We start from the raw sequence: 19553 nt of genomic DNA, 5'->3' as shown, positions 1-19553 counted from the left end.
AAAAATCAAGACAACGGAGAGGATACAAAGGGAAGGAAAGAGCAGGAGCATGTTTTGAATGATTTAACATAATTCGGCAACCAGCTGGCATTTGCTGCACCTTCTCCAAGCACCAATGAACTGACAATACACAGTTATCACTTCTAATAACAGCACATAGAAACAAGCAGCTAGGCTGAGGTCTGCCCTCCCAAAGCTTACCTTCCATGCTGCGCTCAGCAATGGTGGGAATATTGCAGTAAACATGAGCTTCGTAAATGGGGTCTATGGCAGGAGGCTCTGTCAGCAAATCGGGCATTATTCTCTTCCGGCTCTTAGGATTCAACCCATCTTCCCTGACAGGGTTTACTGGGATTAAATGCACTGAAAGATACAAAACATACACCATGCATCTTCAGGAGAGTTTAGGGACATACAGGATTATGACTTTTTAATCATTATTTTAAAGTAATTACTGATAAAGACTATGGTTTCCATGAAAGGATGTCTCTTGATAGTATACAACAACTTTGTTGTGACTTTTTTCCTGATTTACATAGCCCAGAAGAGCTTTTTGGCAAAGTCAATGCCAATGGCTTCAGAAGCAGATCTGGATGTAAAACAACTCTAGGTTTTGCACTTTTCTTGAAGCTGCTTTTTCTATCAGTCTCTGAGCATGAATCACAGAAAAAGGGCCACATAGGTCCGGCTGTCTCTCATCATTTTAACCTAAAAACTGACACTGAACGACATCAGCAAAAGACACAGCACAGCTATGATGAGGGTAGTACAAGCCACTGGGAAAACAAAGTGGTCACAACTGAAGGAGCTGGATTATTCATCATTTTCTGCACTAATCCCTGCCCTTACATTGCTGCCTTGTCAACCTTAAACAGTCTGGCTTATCTAAAAAAAAAAAAAAAAAAAAAAAGCACACGAAATGTATTTCTTGAAATGAAATTGATATTACCCAAAAGCTGTGGAACACAAAGAAATGCAGTAAACACACACAGAGGAGAAACTAACGGAAATACCACCACCAAGTCTTCTGACATGAAGATGAAAGTTGAAGCATATCTAAATGTAAGGCCAGAGTTGTAATGACCCTGCCTTGATGCAAAAGCCTCAGTCAATTTACGAGCCTGACCAGACTACACTTGTAGTAACAAATGCCTCTATTCTATTCTGTTTTCTGGTATTTTAATCAGAAGCTTTAGAGGCGAAAAAGAGGAGGAAAAGCATTCACTTTTTTACCCCATTAGTCTTCCATCTTGAGAGAAAAAGAAAAAAGAAAGAAAAGATGAGAGAACGAATTTGAAAGCAAAACTTTACTAATTCTTCTGCATCAGTTCCTCAGCTCCATCTTGACCTCCAGTTCCCATTTCAGAGGTGAATTTGTTCCCCAAAACAGAGTTGTGCTGACCAAGAAAACCAATGAAGACAGCAAATTAAAGCAAAACGCACATAGATTTTAAGAACATGTAGCCAGTAATAAAACACAGGCTCTTCATTCTTACACTACAATACACTACACTTGAAACGTTTTTATGTGGTTATTCTTTGTCTGCCAAAACCAGAACCTAAGCACCTTCCACAGCCTCGCTAGTGCTGTTGACCAGGCCAGTACCTGCCAAGTGCAGCAACTTCAAACTTTTCATTAAGCTGTTTCAGATTTTGCTTTCAACTCCGTTTGGTGAGAATATTAAACCGTAATTTTGACTTTGGACACTTAAATTGCGGAGCTCAGCTGCCATCCCAGCATTTACCTAACAGATTCATTTTTTTAGCTCCTTGCTTAGACTCACATTGTTTTGAGACATTGCAAATCCATGCCCAAGAAACTGGCAGTAACACAGAGCCTTGGTAATATCTATCAGAGATTGGGAACTCTGGGGCTTGCAGCACATTTGTATTTGGGGTATAAATCCCAAACCCAAGAATGTGTTACAACAGTGACTGGACTCTGCAAATAAACACCACTACAGCCAGCAGTTGTCCACAGTACAAATGGAAAATTACAGGTACATTCTATTGGCCAAGTTTCCAAACCAGAAAGTTACAGGGAACTACTCCCAGCTTTCTGCAACAATTCTCTCTAGAGCAACCCACAAACTACATTGCTTCTGCTCCCTTAATATCACAGACACAGAGTTGGCTGAAATACTCAAGAGGTCACGTAGCTCAAGCCAGCTTAGACATAGGAGTGTTTCAGCAGACAGGGGAAAGAAACCATACCCCAACAGCAAAAACTCCAAGTTAACTCTGGGTCCTCAATTTTGGTGGGGAGATTTAAAAGCAAAATAAAGATTCTAATTTTTTTTTATCTAAGGCAGCTTTAGCCACAAAAAAGCCTGAACAGATCCCATTTTTGTACTGAGACTATTAAGGGCAGAAGCCAACAGATGCATACATCAGGTTATTAAAATCAAGTGCCTATGATTCCTAGGGCCAAATACATTGTCTGCAGAACGCAAGTCTCATTTCTAATCAAACTAATTTAATAAATCCCATAACACTGCCGGACAAATTTAAGAATAAGGAAAAGCACTAAATCTTACAGAGAAGCATCTACTCTAAAATATTAAAAATAAAACTGAATATTAAGAACAACATTGAATACTAAGAATAAAATTGAATATTAAAAGTAATACCCGCAGGACTGCCAGAATACATGCTTGCAGTTTAAAAAGCAACTGAAAGAACACTCTTAAAGCAGACTCTTAAGTCAGTACAGCAGCTATGGGTACAACTTAAAAATATTTTGTGGACTGAAAATGGACTCAGATTAGAAACAACAATAGTTCATGTACTAGCTGGTAAATATTGTCGTTATTGTACAATGAATATGCTTGGCTTATGCCTGGGAAGAGGAAAGGACACATGATCGGCAGGATTTTCCTTTAACACACTGGCAATAACAAATGTTGGGTGAAAATAATAATGACAAAATCAGTCAAACCACCTATACAAACACCTTCTATTTAACATAGCTAAATAGAAAAAATAGCTAAATAGAAAAAAGAATTACATGAACTGGGCATCAGTCTCTACAGTCTCCTCGAAATCTCCATCAAGTGCATATACATGAAAATAACAAGTATTTCAGAGTTGGGAGAATGGGGACGGCCAGGATGAGGGGGACAACAGGGAAGAATGACAACGTAAGACCAAGGAGAGATGAATGCCAGCTGGAGCTGCCTTCTCTTTGCTCAGCATGGTCACCCTGAAGAGCCCACCCAGCCACACTGGTCCTCCTCACCCCTTGTTACAACTACTCAGAAGCTGGAACATCCCTGCAGTTTCAGAGCTTTGGGATGAGGATCCCAAGCGACACATCCTCTCTTTGTATTCTGGCTGCTGAAACAACAGAGGTATTTTCCATGCCCTTAGTTGTTTCTCAAATATTTCCTCATCTCCTACCATTCCCTGGACGTTGTTTGTGCCTCATGTACTTATGATGTTCTCCCCTTTCTCCCTCCCTTCTCATTTCAAGTATTTGGCCTTCATGCTCCCTTGCTGTCTTCATTTATCCCACTTCCTGGCTATCCAGTCCTGCTTTGCACACCTCATCTTCTCCAGCTCCTTTTGCACAGAAGGCTCAGTTTGTTCCTTCATTTTTGTACTCCCTGTACCACACAGAGCAGTTCTCTAAAGCTCTTTGAAGAGCTGACTCTCTGTATCCAAGTATTTCCCTGCTGAAGTCCCCCTCTGAAGTGTCAATCCCACCTCTGTCTCCCACGTGGGTTTTCTGGTCCGTTTGTAATGGGCAAACCTACAAACAGTATTGGACTGATACAGCTCAGAGAGGAAAGTGAAAAAATAAATAAAAATAAATTTTAGAAAGCCCCTCACAGGAAGCTGAAATTCATCTTTTTTTCCAAACTCAGTTGCTCTTCCAGATGTACAGCATTACAAGGTCAGAATAGTGCTACACAGTTTTCACATTGTTTTTTACAGCTTAGCACTATTTTATATGAATTTCTCTATTAGTTCACAGTAACATGAACTTGCCCAAAACAGAAGTCTGACAGTGTGCACATAGGCATACTTAAATCTATGATTAAGAGAGGTTTTGAACAGGATTTTTCCACTGCTGTGCCTTTCAAAGCTCATGTTTTACTATGACAGAAATACAACAATGTAAACCAGAAATGGAACAGATGATTTTGATGTGCATTTGCCTCAGCCAGAGCAGTTAATAAAACAGATCTGTAACATATTTCATCATCTAACTGGAAGCTTTGCCAACACGGGAACTATAAAGAATATGGACATATTATTACCGAGGTAGCTTGACAACAAAAAGGGAGAGACCATATTTTATTTCCCAATATTCATAAACTTATTTTTATAACTAAAGAAGCTACATAAAAACTACTTTGAAACAGTAATTCTGAAAAAGTTATAGTGAGGAAAAAAAGTAGAAAGTTACAGAAACAATAAAAGGAAAGAGAGCTCAACGCAACTCTTCCCAGGGTGCCACCAGGCTAAAATTGTGTGAAACATGAAATAAAACTAAACACGTAGGCTGGTATCAGACAAAAGTAAGACCTGATGGAACAGTCAAACAGCAACTGCTGCCCTGTGAGACAGAGAGGCACTGGTCACGCAGTATTACACCTAAATACTGCTGCAGAATCACTCCTTCAAGAATCCTTGCCGCTCCAAACGGAGATTATTTTTTTAAGTCAACACAATTCAAAAGAAGTAAAATGCAAATTCTGATACTAAGTTTAATTAAACAAAAAACCTCCAGGAACCTTTATTTTAAATCACACCACAGAACCTGAAGACCACATTCTAAAATGAAGTCAATAGCTTGTCTAAGAAACATCTTTAAGAAACCCAGTGGCATCTCAAACATTATGAGCGTGGTTTTATTTCCAGTGTACATTAAGTATGACCTATTTAAAGAGCAACAAGTTGATTGTCTGACTTCCATACTCTCCCCAACCAAGTTCCTGAATGCCATGAAATATATAAAATCCCCCAAATATCAGACAAGTAGCTTCCAAGCAAGAGAGACAATCATTCAGAAGTGCTTTCAGTGGAACGATCGTAACAATTCCTACATAGCAACTAATCCCCTCTGGAAAAATGTCGAGTTTACCAAATCAGCTATTGTGCTCAGAAGCCAGCAGGGAGCCAGATACACATTAGGGCTACAAAACTGACATGAATTTGACAGAATTCAGTACAGCAGAAAACCAAACACAAAGCAAAGTGAAATTCTTGTAGAAAGAACACCAAATTAAATGCTAAATCACTTAATTATCAATTTTTCTCCCTCCTGTAGTCCTACTTTCATCTTGAGATACAAAAGGTAGCAGCACTGTTCACCAAGAAGAACACATTCATCCATGAAAAAGAATCAACATTTACCTAAAACCAGAAAGATGGGCAATAAAACCAGTTTCCACTGCTGTTTTTCCTTGTAGCTCCAACCAGCCTGAGAAGCAGCAGCACAAGTAGCCATGTTAGTCCTGATCTTCTGACTTAACAGAGAGCTGAAATTTTCATCTTTTATAATACAGAAGGTTCTTTCAGCCCCATGCAAACATACTATTTAAAACAGTCAAATAGAAATGCAGCCACACAGCAGAAATGAAAAACAGCAACCCCACTGTAAGTAACCTTATGCTGATGGGTAAAGAAAAGCAAACACGCATGTCAGAGAGCACAAAAAGTTATTTATACACTTCCACCTTTCCCCCCACCCCTTTCTGCTCCTACCAGGCTGCCTAGCACAGAGCAGAACGCTCAGGCTTCTGAAAGCCTGGTGATGAATGTGGACTTCATAGATTCATAGGATCATTAAGGCTGGAAAAGACTTTTAAGACCACTGAATCCAGTTGTTAACCCCACTAAAACCTGTCCCCAAGTGCCACATCCACACATTTTTCCTCATATCCAATCTACACCTCCCCCAGCACAACTTTAGGAAATTTCCTCCTGTTCTGTCACTTGATACCTGGGAGAAGAGACTGATCCCCACCTGGCTACAACCTCCTTTCAGGTGGTTGTAGAGAGAGATAAGGTCCCTCTGAGCCTCCTTTCATCCAGGTTAAACACCCCAGCTCTTCTTCTAGTTGCTCTCTCCCTGAAAAAACAGTAGTGTATGGAAGAACAACCCAAAAGAGGCAGGAATTCTTGAAAGCAATTGAGGTGGGGAGAAAAGGTAAAGAAAAACAATCTGGAAAAAGCAGCTAAGGCACACCAACGCTGAAGGTACGCTGCCAGTGGGGAAATGAAGCAGCATGAGCACAGCACTGCCAGAGCTCTGACATCCTGTAATCCTGGGTATGATCCCTGCAAGTCCCAGGTCAGGTCCCTGAAAAGCCCCAGGTGTGGTCCTGGCAAACCCCACCCTCGTGCCCGACCAGCACACCCCCAGGATCAGTTTTAGAGCTCTGCCTTGGATTGCAAATGCACATCTGGGTATCAATGAAGTTCAAATGCACCTGTGTGACACACAACAGCACCTTTCTCATTTTCTTCTTTTGTACAGCTAAATAAAGGCTTTGACTGGCTCAAAGGTAAGATCTGTATCTTATCTATCTGCAAAGGCTTTCATCCATAATGCATAAGGCCACAGTCACTAATGTGCTGTATTTGAATGCTGAGTAATCACACAAAAAAAGGCTTATTAACCTACCACTGGTCAAACTATCAAGTATTACTATGAAAAATAACCATAAAAGTCTTTAAAAAGGCTTTCTAAGCCTGTGAACATAAGCTTCTAAGCTTTATATTTTATATTTCTATAAAATATAAATGGAGCTACTAAACTTTTACAGTCTTAAATTTTCACTGGCTTTTAGTATATTAAGAACATGTAGTTTAATTAAGCAAAAAAAGCCAGTAATTTTTATTTTAAATCAAACCTCTTGCCCTATAGAACCTGAGGAGGAATTTTTTTTATATGTGAGACCTGTCCACACTGAACCTAAGAAGAAGTGACAGTCGAAGAAGTGACAGTCACAGAATCACAGTCATCAGTGTCTTTGCAGTCTCTATCCCTTAACCACTTCTTTCACCACAACTCTGCTTCCCCAAGGATTTGCCCTTCCATTTTCTCCACTTTGGCTGAGTGTCCTGCCTGTTAAGGAGCAAGTGGAGCAAGGGGCCCTAAAGCACAGATGTGTTCACAGGCATCCACAGCCCTCTCTACTACAGAACAGGCTCTGAGCTTCAAGGTCTTCTTCCCACAGAGCTGCTAAATTCTCTGAGCACAACTACAAAGGAGAAAAAAAAGAGTGAAGGGAGCTATGGGGGAGGTGGGTAACAGAGAGAAGAACAGTGGGGGACGGAGGAGGGCACACACTTAAATTGAACCTGGAATAGTAACAACAAAATGCTTTGCCTTGACAAACGCCTGAGAATATAAAGAAGGTTCCTTGGAGTGTAATTTCTCCACAATATTTCAACCTAACAATTGTGTGTGTTCCAAGGTGACACAGGTACAGCCTTCAGAATGCAGCTGTGTCAGGGCAGCAGAGGTAAGTGCTCCCCTCCTTACACACTTGAAATGTTACCTACCCAAACTCCGAAAATGGATGATTCAAACACAGATTGATCAACCTCAGTACGAAAGAGGGCAGGAACTTCCAAGCTCGTGGCATTCACTAAACAGCCAAATGGGAGCAGACAGAAAACAGAGACTACAGATCCCATCCTCTGAGTTTCCAACAGTTTGCAAACACTCAGCACCAGCGGTGAGTTATGGGCTGACACATGCCCAGACACATACACCTATTTAACCCACTCAATTTTGTGACTGCAGCTGCTGTTTTTCCTTCTGTAAAAGAGATCATAGTAATTTAGAGACTTTTAAAGCAGTCTTACAGCACAGTCATATTGCCAACACCCTACATGTCAAGTTCTAGGACAAACTTTAAAAAAATATTCACGAAGACTATTTAGGTGCAGCAAGCAAGTAGCAGATGTCATTGAATAAATATTCTTTTCATGCCAGAGTTTCTAATCAAAAGTGCTGAAAAATGCTTGCTACAGCAACCTTGAATACCTGCATTTTCATACTGCAGAGCCACAGTTCTGCCGTGGCCTTCAGCACACCATATTCTGACACCAGAAATTAAAGCCCACTAGAACAGTCCAATCGATCCTATCAAATGAACATGGACATCTCCCTTCCTACAGCAAAAAAAACAATTACTTTGGAAGACCATGAGGAATGCTGCCACAGACTTGTGAAACAGAACATCATATTTCAAATTCTTACAGAGAAACTTTAACCTGTCAAGAGAAATTGATTAAATTCACATAGCTGGGGATTTTTCTTTTTTTCCTTGGGGGGGGGGGGGGTCCATTTCCATTTCAGTGCACTTATCTTTGTTGGGTAAATTTCTGCATTACTTGGGTCACTATTAGAAAAATGCTGCTTTTAAAATTCTGTTAAGTGCTATGTTTGTCTTTCCTCATGTGGTTCCTTAAACTACATCTTCATAGTGACAACACAGAAGTCACAGCCCCATTTCCAACCCCAATTACTTCTTGTGACTTAATAAAGAAAAAAGGCGGATTTCCCTTTTCTTTTAGCCTTGCAGACTCAGTCACCACAGAGCCTGAAGCATCAGGTCCCTTCCTGCCCTTCTCCACCTGGAGAAGTCAGCTACAGTCAGTCTCCACCCAAAACATGTTGGAGATGAGAGCGGGGCAGCCAACAGGAAGAACCATTCTCCTCCAACTGGAAAAATACCCAGGGGAAATTTGCAATGAAAATGCCGTTCCTCTGTTTAACGTGTAGGAAATGTAAGTTTTCTGAAGCCTCCTGTATATCACAGGTTCACTGACAGAAAATGGGAACTCAGGGAGACTAGGAGGCTGCAGGTGTCCTCAGCTAACCCAGTGGAAGTCAGATCTGATTGAGGGGGAACAAGTGTGAGCTCTAGAGTATTTAAATTTTTAATGCACATGTTTTGAAGAAAATCACAGACATTAGGACATAAGGAAAAAAAACCCTAAAGACTTAACAATGGTCTCCTGCCATGCACAAGAGAAATGGAAGTCCACACATGCACCCCAGTATGAGCTTTCTCACCACAGTCCCTGCTTTCTCCCCAAAACATCATAACACAATTGCAGCTACAACTTGTAGGTGCATCTTACTTTTTCTAATCAATCCTGGTGTCATTTTCTCACATGAAAGGCAAGCAAAAGCTTATTCTTTAGTCTAATGCCATCTGAGTTTTCAGCCTTCTTAGTTTTCAGATCCCTAAAGTTTTTCCCTGAAGATGAAAATGTCCCTATGGACAACTGAGAACTACTATAAATAGGCTGCTCTCCTTAGCTGTTTTTTCACAGAGTTAGACAGAAATAGCCAACCCTCCCACCTCTTTCCAGGAGTGGGGCAAGGCCTATTTGTCTGCCTTTTTTTCGGCTCACAAGTTGTGAACTTCTTTAAAGGTTTTCCTCATTTTGGGGCAATTGCCAAAAGCAGCCCTTGCCCACAGAGCCATAGCTCGCAGGTACTGAGCCAGCGCCTTATTCCATACCAGAGTCAGGGCAAAAGACCAGATTTCAGTACTTGTGTATTCATGTTCAAAGATAAAATAGAGCAGCTACACACAACCACCATGCCTGGTAGCTTACCAGCTTTAAACCACTCACACCAGTATTGCAGAGAACAGGTTTCTTATTTCCAGCCGCATTAGCTGCATGGCTAGCAGATTTTTTTACAAGGTCATAATCGGACTTACATGAGGAAAATAAATATGTTGAGAAAATCCTTTTTGCACCAAACACAGCATGGCAGGCCTTGCACTCTTGTGTTCGAGACCTAATTTAAGCAGATACATTAAATTATACACTGTGTGCTTGCATTTATTAAGTCCAGATGTGGCTCTGAAAAGAGCTTTATAGTTTCAGGGGTTTTCCTCCGCCCCCCCATTGTTTTTCACTGGACAATTCAGAGGAGCATATGGCATTGCTTAAATAGCTTCCAGGATTGCCTGACAGCAGTAACACAGCAATGCTGACTGCAAATCTGAGCCTTTTCAAGCTCTAGAGATGACAATCGCTTTCCACTTCTCCGCCCAAAGTGAAAAATTACTCGTTGTACTTCATCGTATTTTCCTACTGCACTGAAACTCTACAATGTTCACCACAGAATAGATTTATATTTTCATCAATTTAATGTACTACTTTCTTTAAAATAAATACACATGCATACTAAAGCTTTTCCTTTCCAGCATGTCACTAATTACCCCATTGCTTGGCTCCACACTCAGACTGGAGGGGGTGGGCGAGGTTCCTACAGGACATCCAGACAAGCACAGATTTGCTGCTCTATAAACACATTGCTCAAGTCACATCTTGCTCATTCTCCAGGTTTAGCGACAAGATGCAACAGGAGCCTCAGCAGTGCTTACAGTGACACAGTTATGTTGGTCCCTGGCCTACCACAGGCTCACTGGGATTCCCAAATGAGAAGGGCAACAAACACCACACTCTGAAGGAAGTCCCTCCTACTGCTGAGAGCTGCCATGTCTCATCAGGCTGTGAGATGACTTCAACTACGTCAAATCAGTGTCCTGAGGGCCACCAAACAAGGCTTAAGTATGCAAAGACTAAACAGGGGGGAATTATGGCCTGAGCACATGATTTTTATAAATACAGTCGATCCAGCCACTGCTGCTTATCCAACAAGACTCATGAGCATTGCAATAAGATTTTAAAGCACTGTCCTGCTTCTGTCTACAGAACACAGCAACTGCTAAATGAACTAATCCAGCTGAATTGTCCTGGAACAGTTTTTCAAAACAGCTTTTATCAGCTGTGTTCAGAAACTGTTGGCAACTCTTCCCATTTCCATAGTATTGTCTCAAAATAAAGATCAAATGCTTTACACTGATATACACTATAGTGAATGCTCTGCCATCCTTTTCCAGGAGGTGAGGACCTTTGCTTTTAGTTTGGGGTTGGCTTGTTCGTGTTTGTTTGTTTTTCCTTTTGTCCTGCATGATTCTCACAACTAGTGGAGTGGGAAGCTGTGCAGCAGTGATTGCAACATGACTGAAAAAAAGATGCTTGGCAGATTTCACATGTGAACTGAACACCAACATCGCAGCCAAGAAGATTCAGCACAGCAGAAGAAAATGCAGGAAAAAGTACTCTCAGGAACACGGACTGCAAATCCTCTGGCTTCAGTGACCCTTTCATCTACAGCAGCAGGGAATGATACAGAAATATGCCCCATAAAGCAGAGTTCAAGATAGCTCAAGAGTTGCTCCTGTTCTGTTATCCAGCAATCTGTTGCTGACACTTCACATCTCTGACATGGACTCTCTGCAGCTGAAGCCCTATGAGTGCTCCCTGCACACAGGGGAAGTGTGCACTACTGTTTTCTATCATCCTAGATGCCTCTTTGCCTTAGGGTTCTCCTCAGACAGCATTCCAAAATACTCAGAATGTCTTCTGACATTCAAGTCAACTGTTATTAGGGCATGTACTAGAACATCCAGCTATTGGAACAGGAATCCCAAAATACACAGGAAAAACAAATAAATAAAGGGACTTAAAAACACACCTTAGCTCTGCCCACATCTTCACCAGTATTGCTCCCCTGGTGTCAAAACACCAAAGCAGCAGCTTTTGGGCTGCAACAAACTACATCTGCTCACTGGTAAAGGCAGCTTCTGATCACCTCTCCCGAGCTGTTTCCTGCACTTCCCTGCAGCACCTCTGCCTGCACACCTGGGCCGGGGGCAGAGATGTCTGTCCCTCAAAGGGCTACCACCCCAAAGGCAGGGACACACACAGCCTCTGCAGCTCAGCCACAGCCTCTGCAAAGGCACACGGCACCAACTGCTTAATATGTTAATGTCATCAAGTCAGACACAATCCACATGATCCACAGACATCTGGCACTTCTCTACAGCACTGTCCTTCCAAGGTAAAAAGCCTTACAAATTCAAATCAATATTTTCACTACTGCATTAAATTAGCACTTTTCTGTTTCGCATCTAATCCCAACTGCTTTCTGTCCACAAACTGACCTGCTCAGGGAAGTGATCTCAACACCATATGCCACTGCTTACCCAAGCCAAGCCAGCTCACTTGTTTGTCCTTGTCAACACCAGGACAGGACACAGAAAGCTGCCATGGATTTGCCAGCAGCAAACCTCAAAACAACATATTTAATACAGTACAACCTGACAGGTTTTTGTGCTGGGGAAGCCTTCCATGACAGACCTAGTCATTAATCTCAGGAATTCAGAACAGTGCTCTCTGGATTAGAGAATTACTGGTATCTTTGGGATCCTTGCCATAAACAGCTTAGAGGAAGACAGTGAATCTTATTTCTTGTCTTCATTTAGCATTAATGCACACAGTTGGTAAACCCAAAATTACACCACATACGTTTCCAGCTCTTTTAATCCAACCATCTCACAAAAATCATGAAGGGAGATCACTTCCACTTTGTAAGACTTCTATTTTACTGCAGCAAGTCCACAAAAGCCCCAGTCTTTTAAATACAAACCAGACCCTGCCCCATTTAAAATAATCCACAATGCCATTAATTATGTACAAGCACTGCATTTCTCTCAGAAAATGAGTTTTGAAAAGCTAAAAGGGAACTGATTTTGGGAACAGAGATTACTCTTACTAGGAAAAAAAACCCCAGCCTGTACACATTAAAATCTTCAAAATCAGTTTGAGACCCCTTATTAATCACAGAAACTCCACATGCCCAAGAACACACAGTAAATTTTTCAAAAACCCTCACAGTCAAGTGACAAGACACTTTGGATTAAGTCAGTCGCTATATCATTTCAGCAATGAGAGCCCAGCAAAAGCACAGATAAAAGAACAAAACTCCCTGACAGATAACCCACAAGAGAAAAATTAAAAGGACTAAGAAGAAACATGAACAACTATATGAAGCATATTAAGCATCTCTCTTTCAGATACACACAGTGGAACCAGCACATCCATAAACCTGATGGTTTTCAACTCAATTTGCAGCAGCACAGTGGGGATTAAGGCAGGCACAAAGCACAGCTCAGAGAAACAAACCTATCATCAAACATGAAGTTTAAGTAGCCCTCCATGCTTTTCAGAAGACTGCACATGGCCTAGAAACAGGGTAAGTACAACTGCATTATACCCACTGACATTACAAGTAGTTCTCCTAGTGCTCTCCAGTTCAAACTCTGCTCACTGAACAAGGAGGCAAGAGAAATTTGGGTCAGAACATCCTCTGAGGAAGATGCAGAACCCAAATCTCAAACAATGGACAGCAAATGATTAAAGTATGATGAGTCCATTATAACATTGTCCTAAAAGCTCTGCTAAAAGTAAGAGGGATAAAGCTAATGAAGTGTGAATTGATTGTGAATTCTCAGAAAACTGGTCTAACATCAGCGTGGACAGCAAAAGATTAACAAAAGGCTCCTACTAAAAAAAAACCAGAGTGACAAGGCTGTATTTACTTTCTTAGCTTAAGACATCCAGGTTTTGGTTTGATGTCATCATCTCTGCAACATGAGAAAAAGAGAAGTACAAGGGAAGGCAGCCCTGTAAGCAAGGGGAGGAGCAGCTGAGAAATTGCTTATGGAAAGAGCAAACCTTTAGGGATGAGAATCGCTGCCAGTGCCCAGCCAGCCCCAACAGGAACACTCAGCAAGGAGGGCAGAACCAGACACAGGTGAGCTCTGCCTTTGCTGGCTCACCCACAGGTGAGCAAAGCCCAGGACCCATCTCCCAGAGAGCCCCGGCAGTCAGGGCTGGGGGACTGGGCCCTACACTGGCATCTGCTATCCTGAAAACCCCACACAAGAGCTACAATGCAAACCCCACACAGAGGGGCCATGCTCTTGTGAGAATCGAGGCTTTACATTGTGCAGATTTCACCTGTGTGAACTAACCCTGACTCACCAAACATTGATAAAGAATGGAAGAGCCGCACATTAGGAACAATATTCTCTCTTTGTTACTTCTACAAACAAAATAGGGTGAATTTCCAAGCTTAAGAACAATGTTTCAGTTGTTAAAACACAGTTTGGCCCAGTATACAAGTAATGTATGGAAAAATCCTAGGAACAATTTTATTGGCTTTAAAAGACAGCCGTGCCATTCCAAAACACGCCTGCAGCAACCTGTAAGGCAGCCTGACTCGGCTTTTGAGAGCTGTGAAAAAGGAAGGGCAGAGAACTGGTTTCATGACAAAACAGAATTTGCTAAGACAAAACTAAACAAATCACATGACCTACTGCTACAGAATCAACTGTACAGCAGCCTTCAAACATGTGCTGTAACAGTTCATATCAATTCTGCTTAAATACAGTCCAACTAATCACCACAGATGAAGTCAGAATGTATATTTAAAGAGGAATTATGAAGTTCTGTAGCCTGACAAGTAACTTTCATTGGTCAAATCCCGTCTCAAGCAACTAACCCTGACCTATATTTGAAGCAACTATTTTGAAATGATTGCTTTATTTTTTGTAGAAGAAAGTAAGACTGTCTCATAGTATAATTTTCAAGCATTCATCACATCTCCTCTCCCTTCAAGGGTTCATTTGGTGTACTGATGCATTATACCACCACTTTTGAAAATCACAAAAAAGTTATTTACATCTCCAGTTACAACATAAAAAGGATCCTTAACAAAAATCTCTATATTTACAGTTAACTCTCTTCACTCACTATTAAAATGCACAAAGCCTTGGACTTATTATTTGTGGGTCATTTTTCTCTTTAATCTTAAATTCAGATTAAATTAGCACTCGCAAAAATAAAACCCAGAGAGACTTCTCATGAGTGGAAAATTTGCCATGCTTATGAGCTTGAAGGCAAAATTCATGAAGGGAGATATCTGCTCTCCTTTTAATTTCGTATGCTGGTAACACATGACAAAATCAAGTTCTCTACATCAAGGATTCTAAAGCTGTGGCTTTTTAAATACAGTTGCTTGTCTACACCAGCAAAATGCAATACCCACCCAAGCAGCCACTGCCCCACGGCTCTGGTTCCCAGCAGGGGCTGAAGGAAGCCGTGGTGAGGATCTCAGGCTAAGCCCCAAACACCTCAATGTTGGATATGATGCCCACACTGTCCTTGTAAGTAAGAGCTGCCTGCAAAACTCAAGCCAAGAAAATAAAACTCTGCTGGGTTTTTTTTTGTGGAAAATCTCAGTTTCTGTTTCCTGTGACTCATCTTTAAAACCAAAAGCTCCAGTGCAAAATCAAATGACAGAAAGTAGAGAAAAATTATTACTGGAACAACAAAATGTCATTTCCAGACACATTGTTGCTGATACACCAACACCCAAGCCTGAACCATCAAGGCAGGGAAAGTATTTTCAAAAAACTGTAAAAAGCATAAAACAGCTCTCCACACTTTAGACGGGAACCAGCACCCTGCCTGAGCAGTGGCTGACATCCTAAAAAGCACTGGCAGATACCAAAATTCTTTTTATCAAAAGGCAAGCCTAAGCCACTGATCAAAGTATCAAAGTATGCAGGAAAACAAGCTCTAAACCAGAGGAGAAGCTCCCTGGGAAAGAGCTGCCCAAGAGCCAGGGCCTTCAGAAGGACAGTCTGGAACTGATACTGGGCACAGGGTTATAAAAAGCATCCCTGTAAAAAGGGATGCTTTCCCACTATAGTTTTAGTCCTCTTCTCTTGACTGTTACTTTCCTTAGACTTCCAGTAAATAGAAAAAAAAAACAAAAACAAGCAACAAAATAAAAATATTTATTTCATGGAAAAAATTAATTTTCATGCCTTTGATTACAGAGTAAAAAATCACTGTCGAGCAAACTCTACAGAGTTTACACATGGCATCCTAACAGCCAGCTTTTAAATTGCCTTTCAGTTTGGTTTATTCAAGGTAACTCATGGATAAATAGTTGAAACATCCTGAGGACACCCACTGTGAGGCTCCCTCAGCCATTCACTGATGTTCTAATGTCGTGGAAGGCCTGTGTTTGCCCAGTAATTGGGTTCTCAGGTACCTATCTTCGGAAGAAAAAGAGAGCAGCTCCTCGGGCATACTTGCAACCTCCTGTTGCTCAGCTGACCTAACGGCTAACCAATGCAATTAACATTGACAGGGTCCTAAATTCTGTCTTTTCCCCTTAGAGTGAGGCTGCAGGACCACAGCTGGATTCTGATACATCCTTTGAATGCAGCTGCCATCCTCTGTCTCTGAAACACAGGGACACTGCATTTACCTGCCCTTTGCACTGCTCCGGGCATGTTACACAGCACGGAGAAGGAAGAAAGACCTCAGCCACTGCAACCTCTTCTTCTGGCAAAAAAAGAATAAAGTATCCCTACATATATTCTTTGTGTTTGTACCCAAGGAAACTGCCCATTTTTAGTCAACAGCATTATGGATAATATTTACAGAGACAAAAATACAGCCCACAGCCCAGCACAGGCCATTTTTTCATTCTGCAGTTTTTCTGACAAAGAAAAACACTGAAAACTTCAGATAAAAACAACATAATTACATTTTAGTACAGCCTTAACTGACAAGTCTATCAAAACCAGCTCTCCTTTTGTCTCTAATGCTGAAGTTTTAAACTGTTTTACAGCCATGACCATTTACATAAACAAAGAGGAGAATAATAAAAACACATGTGGAATGATAAACACTATAAGAAAAATACTTCACCCTTTTATGTAGAACTGGCCCCAAACATAAAACAAGAAGGGAAACAATGACAATTCCTAATAAAACGTTAATCTGCCAGTCATATTTGGTTTGAAAGTCAACCAGTTTCCCTATCCAATGGGTTTCCCAAACACAAACTCTCCATTGATATAATTATCCATCACAGACATCAGAGTATGCTTTTAGCCAGCAGTGGAACACATTTTTAGTGTTAACTTTTAACACCGTCATTTTCCTACACTATTTAAAAATTCAAACACTTAGAAAATCCAGTGGGATTTGCCATTCAAGAGAGGTTCCCTCTACTGCTGAGTGCTCCAGGTTTCACTCTGTGCAATGCATTAAGAACCAAACCAAACTTGAGGGCACATCTGGTCCCCAGTTTTTGCTTCTTAGTCCAGGCCACACAACTATATTAAAAATGCCTAGAACTCCTCAGGTTTGTATGTTCTCAGCAAGTATAAACTCCCTTTTAAAAGTGTCCTATGTGCCTACTAGAAATGGTAACCAAACCTGGCAAAACTATGAATAGGTATTAGAATATTTTAGTAAATTTTCAAATGTGTCTCAAATGCATTTCTGCCATCATCTACCAGGTATGTGCAGAAAAAAAAACTTGTGGCATTATTTATCTAAATAAATACATGGCGCTTGAAAACAGTAGGACTTCCTGAAGAAAGTTTCCTTACCCCACTCCTCCAAGTGAAATTCCCAGGAAAGCAGCCAGGCCCTCAAAGATCGTACAGAGACCCTGTGCCTTTTGCTCCTGTACAAGGACATAAAGAGCAGAACCAGTCAGGTGCCCCACTGCCCAAAAGGTACAGGACAGAGGACCCTGGCAGGAAGGAGGGTGTCTTACAGGATCCACAGCATCACATCACCTTGCAGAATGACTATTACAGTTTAAAAAGAATCTCCAGCTGCACAGCAAAGTGCAGTCTGCTTATATGTCTCCTTCTTCCCAGGATAAGGAGACGAAGATGATGCAGCTGGCATTTGATCAGCCATCCAAGCCAGCACCCAACATGTGACGAACATGAACTGACTGCTCCAAGAGCCGCCTGCTGTACTCCTGGGACAGAGCTCTGAGGGCAGCTTCTGACCTGCATCCTTGCCAACTGCTCCATGTCCATCCACTGAAACTGTTGGTGGGAGAGAATACTTAGAGCACAGAGCTGTTGTTTGCTGTCGAGAGAGACACTGGGGGAAATTTTCTCCATGATTTACCCTGTAAGTTAAACTGTTAGTATCCATGTATAGCACCCGCCTCGTAGTGAAAACAACACAGGAAAGCAGACTACAGAACTCATAAACCACAACAGAAGATAAAAGGACCAAGAACAAACAAACATCAAAACGGGACAGAGTTTTCTATCAATCCTGGGTCCATCCCCAGCCTACCAACACTGAAGATTGTGAGGTCCTACACTGGTTGTTTTCCCCAGCATTTCACTCCCTGTGTCTAAACTCAAGACATGACAACTATTAGCTCTGAAACAATTGCCTCAGGAGTTTGTCTTACAAGCAAGGACAGACTTAATAGGACTGCTGACACGATACCCATCACCTCCACTTCATCATGGCTGCAGGAATCACTGCTCATAAAGCAGTTCCAGACCCTTCCCAGCACAGTCTATTAAAGTAAACCAGCATCGTTTTCTTTTTGACTGGATGGCAAACTGCTGCAAGCAATTCCTGAACCCTCACAGCTCAAGCATGAGCCAGACTGTGACCTTGTCAGCCATCCCAGTGTGGGCTGTTTGTAATATTGAGTCAGAACTTGTGGTAAATCAGCTGAGCTTGGCCTTTACTACTCCCTTCACTTCAGAGTTAGCTACAACTCACAAGTCTGGCTTCAAATGTTACAGTTTCACATGTGGACAAGAGGGATAAAATATCAAACATTTACAGGAGTTATGCCCTGCCCTAATGCACAATTTTAAAAAAGGAAGATATGTACCACTTGTATAATTACACATTTAGTGTTACTGTTTTTCTTTTATAAACAAATTTATCACAGAAAGGAAGAGACATTTTGAACATTCCATGCTTAGAAAGGCAGTAGCATGTTTTAAAATTACCTGCCCTCCTCCACAAAGCTGTGCACTGCTTGCTAACAGAGATTCACAATCTCACAACAGTATAAAACATCCATTTCTACTCCAAATGCTTCAAGGAGGTACCTCCCTTCAAGCAAAATAAAATAAAACAGTGGCTTCGACATTTTCCTGAGTCTAAATGTATAAACACTCATTTTCATTCCATGAACATAAATCATATTATCATAGAACCATCTAGGTTGGAAAAGGCCTCTAAGATCAACTCCAACCATTAACCATGTTCACCACTAAACTATGACCCCAAGTGCCACGTCTACGTCTTTGAAATCCCTCCAGGGATGGTGGCTCCACCACTGCCCTGAGCAGCATGTTCCAATGCCAGACCACCCTTTTGGTGAAGACATTTTTCCTAGTATCCAATCTAAACCTCCCCTGGCACAGCTTGAGACTATTTCCTCTTGTCCTATCACTTGTTACCTGGGAGAAGAGACCAATCCCCACCTTGTACAAACTCCTCTCTTTAATTGTAGAGAGTGGTAACATCCCCCTGAGCCCTCTTTTCTCCAGGATAAACACCCCCAGATACCTCAACTGCTCCTTATGAGATTTGGGCTCCAGACCCTGCACCAGCTCCACTGGGGAACTGCTCCAGATCTCAGTATCTGCCTTGTCATGATGGGCCTGTAGCAGGATGCTCTGCCCAAGTGTGGGTAAAACAGCTCAAATTTTACTCCATTTGCAAAAGTTATCAGTGATGAAAGGACAGAGAAGCAGGGGGTCATGCTGATTTTGGTGCTGAAGAATGCTGAGACCAGCCTGACTCAACAACCCCAAAGTTAAACATTCTGAGGATGTGAAAAAACAGTGTTT

At 41.5% G+C, this 19553-nt stretch overlaps 1 protein-coding gene across 2 annotated transcripts in view; it reads right to left on the bottom strand.

Moving 5' to 3' along the window:
• The window catches only part of PXYLP1 (2-phosphoxylose phosphatase 1), a 49910-nt gene that overhangs the window by 11971 nt on the left and 18386 nt on the right, over positions 1–19553 (bottom strand). The window contains exons 1-2 of one of the 2 annotated variants that reach the window (XM_042042201.1): positions 5362–5544; positions 202–363 (exon numbers count right to left, since the gene is read on the bottom strand). In XM_042042201.1, coding sequence (XP_041898135.1) covers positions 202–363; positions 5362–5455 — 256 coding nt within the window. In that variant the 5' untranslated portion in view covers positions 5456–5544. Of the gene's footprint in view, positions 1–201; positions 364–5361; positions 5545–19553 lie in introns of those variants that run through there. The other variant, XM_042042204.1, reaches the window with a different exon arrangement.

Source organism: Corvus kubaryi, unplaced genomic scaffold, assembly GCF_017639235.1.
Source record: "Corvus kubaryi isolate FWS band 111438036 unplaced genomic scaffold, C.kubaryi_AGA036_p1.0 37397, whole genome shotgun sequence".
NCBI classification, from domain to species: Eukaryota; Metazoa; Chordata; class Aves; order Passeriformes; family Corvidae; genus Corvus; species Corvus kubaryi.
The sequence above is the reverse complement of the archived record's forward strand: the minus strand, read 5'-3'. Positions and strand labels throughout refer to the sequence as shown.